The following is a 6,000-nucleotide window of genomic DNA, read 5'->3' as shown; positions in this document are numbered from 1 at the left end:
GACTTTTACATAGACTGCATTTTAAATACTGTCGTATACATTAAGAAACATCAGTAATGTTCTCTGAATAGCTAATGGCACAGACAGAAGGCGTTCCTTCTTTTCTGGAAAATTACTGTTGTCTTTTCAGAAATAACAAACCAAGTTGCATATTTTTTCTTCAGATTTTCAGAGTGGTATGAGCACAAAACTGAAGGGGTGCAGTTTATGTTTATTCTTTCATGTATAGGCTGACAGAGCTACAAACAAACGTAGTATATGCATGATATATAATATAACATGTACATATATCTTTTACAATTCTTTGTAAAGGCATAGAGAACAGAATGTGCACCTCTTGACAAATTCGTAAGTAGAAAATGATAATGAGCATTTGTTGCTATTGTTCACTTATGTATTAAATGGAGCTAAAGTTGAAATATAAGCAAGAATGAGCTGTCTTCCCACCAAAGACCTAATTAGGCCTAATTAGGCTTCTCATCAAAGAGCTAGTTAGGCTGCTTTTTAGACAATCCTGTATGCTGCTAGTTTAAAACTGCATTAAGACCTTTAACCAAGGCAATCCTTCCTATCGTTTCCTTTTCTCTGCTACATCCACAACCAGTCTGCCATTACCCACCCTACATTTTACCCCCCAGCCATTATTCATTATGTTCTTAAGTAGTGTCTATAAGAGTTTTTACATGGGAATTTACATAGAATACAGAACATAAAGACAAAATTTTGGGTGCACAAGCCTGTTCTCACCTTTGAAATAGAGGAAGCCATTTCCAAAGCTACGTACAAGTTGAGAAATCTCCTGAGATTTTAACTTCATTACAATAACTGTTGGTGAATCTAAGAGAAAAAGAGAACTGGTATTTACAGCGCAGGAGAAGGGGGTTTAGCTCTTATGGGATAGAAAGTTAATTTGTTGTCTGTGGAGCGTGGGGTAGTTGAAGATGGGACAATAATAATGTGACATAGAACCAGTATCTAATTTGAGTCCATAAATTTTCACGTCAAGGAGAAATAAGAATGTCAGCTCTCAGCCCTTTTTTCTTTTGACAATATTTTGTAGGACTTCTGAAGAAGTTGTTTCTCAAAAACACACTACTGATAACAGGAAATATTGTATGTGTGACTTCAGCCTGGTCCATACTAATTTTTATTCTCACAAACAGGGTTTCCTACAAACTTTCAAACCACACCAAACAGAACCAGACTAGGCACGAGTCACAGCTGTAAGATTTGACAGCAGATCTCCACATTGATTTTATACAAAGTTGAATCTAATCAGGTCCTGGTTAATAAAGAGGGCTTCTGAGGGTAATTACTTACAACCTGAATCACTTTGAGGATAACTTCCAGAAAGTTCTGCCCCTCACAAACAAATCGTGCACATTCAAGCACAGATAAACTAAACCAGTCCAAGCTTGCCTGATTTGGGTGTTTTACCAAGAAGTAGGTGATGACTTAGCTCCATAGAATTGGCTAATTTTTGAAGTTTGCTGCTCCTTTCTTCATGCTTTCTTCCCCTCTACTCCTGAAATCCTTCTTTTGCCCTTTCAGCAGACAGGACTGTAGTCTTCTCCTTTGGCTCTTTTCTCAATAAACAGAGTTATTGTTTAGCTTGGCGACACCACTGATGTACTCCCTATTGTTAAGAAAACCTAGAGTAGAGTTTGTGTAACCTTTCAAACTCTGCCTTGTTATTCGAGTCAAAACTCCTGCCCAACAAACACTTATTTCGTACATTTAAAATTAAAGGTTTGGGGTAGAACCTAGTTTTATTTTGTCAACAGTGCAAAAATATGAATAACTTACATTTTGTTAGGAAACTTGCCTCTTGGAAAGTTGACCTGGTTCATGATTTGGCAAGTGTCTAAAAGTTACAACGGAAAATCAGTGTGCTTTTTAAAGTTTAACTGTATTTTAACTGTATTTAATTCTATTTTGCTAGAGGTGATTTAAACACAAATCTGGAGAGTACATGCTAAATTTATGACAGCCAAAACAAGCGTGCAAAACCATCAATGACTTGTTCTGCAAATAACGCAAATGCACGTAGAAGAAAGTAACCCCGAAGCATGGACTTCTATCCCAGGACACACCCTATGCCCTAAGAAGGACCTCTGGTCTCCCGGCAGGGGCGAATGGGGGAGATCAGGTTATGCAGCGCCTCGTCGATCGTTGCAGCCCAGCAGCGCCTCAGGCCACCAAGATGGCGGCGAAGGCTGCCCGCGCGAGCCTCTGCAACCACCGCCCTCCCCCTCCCGCCTCGCTGTGATTGGCTGCGATGGGAACAGGGGCTGACGAAGCGCTCGGTGATTGGAGTAGTTGTTTTGGCGCGCGGCGCGCGGCGTGAGGCTGCTCGTTGTGGGGCGGTCGTCCGTCTTTCCTACTGAGGGGAGTCGTGGTCTCGACCCGTACCCGGCGGTCTCGGTATGCTCCGGTGTTTTCACCGGCGGCGTCGTAGCACCGGCAGCGTCGTAGCACCGGCAGCGGTGCTCTGGGTGCCGGCTGGGAGGAAAGAACACGCATCCCTTGGAATAGCAAAAAAAAAAAAAAAAAAAAAAAGAGATAAATAATCATACTGAGGGTGTATGATTAAGAAGGAGGCTTGGAGACCAGAAGTGGTGTCTCCTGCTGTGTCTGGTATTGGTAAGGTTAGAGGTGGTGTAGCATATCTTGGTGGAGTAGCTGGGTAGTGCAAAACAGGCCAGCATTCTGTTGCAATTAAAAGATAGGTGTATTATGTGAATTCAGTGTCTGTCTTTTTCATTTTACTCTTTGCCGAGTAATGTAAGTAACTAGTGTTTGCTCAGGTGATGAAATGTGGGTGTTGTAGAGACTTTGTTATTTTGGGGGATTTTTTTGTTTTGTTTTTTTTTTTAAAGGTCAGGCACCATCATGAGTAAAAGAAGAGGATTCCCCTCAGTGGATAACAGTAATGAAAAGCTTAATAGAAGAAAAATGAAAGCTATAAGGTATGTGAATTTTGAGATTAGTGGCCTTTAATATTTTTAAGTTCTGACAGTGTAATAAATAGGAAATATTATTGAGGAAATGTAGAAAACAATGTTTGTGTTTTGCAGTGTTGCAATTGAGTCCATTTTTATGGGTTGTGTATGTGTGTTGGTCGTGGAAAGTTCTAGCATTTGGAGTGGGTTCAGGGAAAAACATTTTAAATGTATCTTGGGACGTTGCCAAATAGTTATTAGGCTACCAATATCTTGTCTTGATCTGGATGTATGATTTTTTAATAAATCACTGTTGATCTATTCAATATATTCTTAGTTAAATAACTATAGAATGAGTATGATTAAAATTTATTTTATAACAATTTATTAATGCTGGTTCTAGTTACCTTAGACACTGCATACTTAAAAGCTCTAGTACCATCTTGATGAATTCAGTATCATAGAGGTAAATTGCTCCTCTTCCAGTGAAAAGAGGGTAACAAAATTTTTGCGTGCGTGGTGTGTGTTTCAGTAACTGCACCTTCTAAATAATGTCATTTGTTAAAAAGTGGGCAAGATTAGTTCAAAGTGAGCTGGAAGTCAGAATTAATGTTTGGTTGATATCCCTAATGATCTTAAACCTTTACTTCTGCTTCTGAAGGCAATGTCTTAAGATACTAGAAGAGGATTTTACAGAACCAAATCAGAGAAAGCGTGATTTGTGTCATACATCAAAAGCTATGAGTGTGAAAGGTAAGGCTTTTGGATCTTGCTTTTTATTTCCAGTAATTTTGTGGTGCACAGTATTCACTGTTGATTTGTATTTTATATGGTCTGTTAAAGACAATAGATGGGCTGCCAGGTCTGATTAATGCATTGTTTATTTACTACAGTTTCCGTACTTACCAAGAACAACCAATATCTTCCTTTTCACCTCCTGCCATCTTTCTTGAGAAAGCTATTGGAAAGTTTGTTTTAAAAGAAACCTCAGTTTTCTGGGATTTTCTGCCTTAGTATCTTTTTTCCAAGGGTTGTAAAATTGTGTTGAGTACATAGTATTTATAGATGCTTTATGAAATGCTTTTTTCCTGTTCTATAGGTACACATTTTGAATGCCTATTTTCTTTTGCCTTTTTTCCTTTCTTTTCATGTGTTTGTCCTGTCCTGACTGTAGCAGCAATGTAATGCAGCTAATCATGCAGATTGCACCCTAATCATTAACTACAAATACATTTTTGTAATTCCCAGATAACTTCCATATCTGATTATTTGGACTTATATTCCTAGCTTTCAAATTCTGTCATTATAAAATTCAGTGTCCAAATATTGATGAATACTATGTAGAAGACTAGTCTGGTGATCATGTATTTCTGTTTGTCTCATTGATTAAGATGCCCTACAGTTAACAAACTTTGCAGTTGAATGTTTCCTATGCTTGCTTTTACAGCCTTTCATGATGATGTGGAAGATGAAGACGCTGATTTATTTGGTTTCTCTTCTACAGAAGTAAGTTGATATAAAGCGTTCTGTTCAGTAGTCATTGTGGTGGTCTGAAATTGTGATATTACAGGATCTTTTGCATTTTCATTGAAAGTGATTACAGCAAGCTCAGGTCCCCTCTGAGGTAAGAGCCTGGCACTTTGTAACCACATGCTCCCCAGCAAGTCTTTGCTAGCATTTGTCATTATGCAGTATGGCTGTGTAGTGCATACCTGATGTCCAAAGTCTGGTGCGTATGTACGGTTTTTTAAGAAAATAAAATCTCATTCCCTGTCAGCTCCCAAATAAAAGGGCTTAAAAGGTGTTGTTTTTTTTTTTAAATAACTTAACTTTGCACAGTAGTGCATCACTTATGAATATATTTCTGTTTCTGCATTTGAAAAAAATGCTCTGTGAATCTTTTCTGTGTTACGACATGCTAATGCCATTTGTTTCACAGAAGTCTGTATTTTGGACAAATGTTAAGTGCTTTATTTTTAATTTATGCAAAAGACAGGGTGTAGCCATTCTGTTTTTTCTGGTACGAAATTCAGATTTAGCCTTTATTGCAAAATAGATAAAGTCAAGGCGTGGAAATTAAGCCCCGTCATTAAACTATTGAAAAAATAAGTTGTAATCAGGTTCACTAATGAAATACGTTAGAAGTTTTGGATAATAGTGGGAAAAATGCTAAGAGCACACAGGAAATCAGCATTCCTTTACTAGGAGTGTTTTACCACAAAAGTGATGGCTACGGAGCTTTGGCTTCAGTTTTTACACCTGTGGCTGCTCAATTCAACAGCACTTGCTTTGAAGCTTCATCTGGTTGAAATGTGGGGGTGGGCACTACTGAAGTTACAGAACATTTTTTTACCGGGTCTTTGATTTAACCCTGTGTCTGAACTTACTTTTTCCTTCTGAATTTAGACCAAAACTGATTTTAAACTCGGGCTGTGCAGTGGCAACTCACAAAGGCTAGCAAGGTAAACCTTTATTAACTCCACTGGGGTTTTTTTTTTATGTGTTTAGATGCCAGACTGGGGGACAAATCGACCAAGCAAGCACTTCCAGACATTTTTCTCAGGGTGGTTGATTTTTATTTCTTTTTTATAATGTGTTCTTTAAATGTTATTAATGTATTCTCAGTATGGATGTTTAGTGCTGTGGGAGCACAACTTGCTTGACGCTTGAGTACAAATAACATTTAATTGAAAGGCAACAAGAAACAGTGGTTTGGCTTGAAAAAGTTCAGAACTGAAAGTTTCAAGCACTGCGGTAAATCCCTGATAAGGGTTCAGAGTGAGAGTAGAGAACTGCTGAAATGCCAGGTTGTGGTAGGAAGGACTGTAGCATTAAAGAACCTCCCTCCCCCCACCCCCTTCTGCTTGGATAACCAGTCACAGCTCTAAAGATGAGATACCAGCAACGTTTTATGGTATTGTCATATCTAAATTGATTACTTAATTATTTATCTAGCCTATGTGAACTTGAAGGAAGTCTTAAAGTGGGTGTCTTTTGCCCACACTGCCATTACTGCAGACATTCATGTTGATACAAATGAGAATAGGCCCAGATAATT

The 6,000-nt window shown here is 38.4% G+C and overlaps 1 protein-coding gene across 1 annotated transcript in view; it reads left to right on the top strand.

Annotated features, from left to right (window-relative positions):
- Window positions 1–2,892: 2,892 nt before the first annotated feature.
- The window catches only part of RNF17 (ring finger protein 17), a gene marked incomplete at both ends in the record, with an annotated part of 47,300 nt that continues 44,192 nt past the window's right edge, over window positions 2,893–6,000 (top strand). Inside the window, 3 exons of the mRNA XM_082496199.1 lie at window positions 2,893–2,969; window positions 3,604–3,695; window positions 4,390–4,448. Coding sequence (XP_082352325.1) covers window positions 2,893–2,969; window positions 3,604–3,695; window positions 4,390–4,448 — 228 coding nt within the window. The remainder of the gene's footprint in view (window positions 2,970–3,603; window positions 3,696–4,389; window positions 4,449–6,000) is intronic.

This window comes from Vanellus vanellus, assembly GCF_965231255.1.
Source record: "Vanellus vanellus genome assembly, chromosome: 1".
Classification (NCBI taxonomy): Eukaryota; Metazoa; Chordata; class Aves; order Charadriiformes; family Charadriidae; genus Vanellus; species Vanellus vanellus.
The sequence above is the reverse complement of the archived record's forward strand: the minus strand, read 5'-3'. Positions and strand labels throughout refer to the sequence as shown.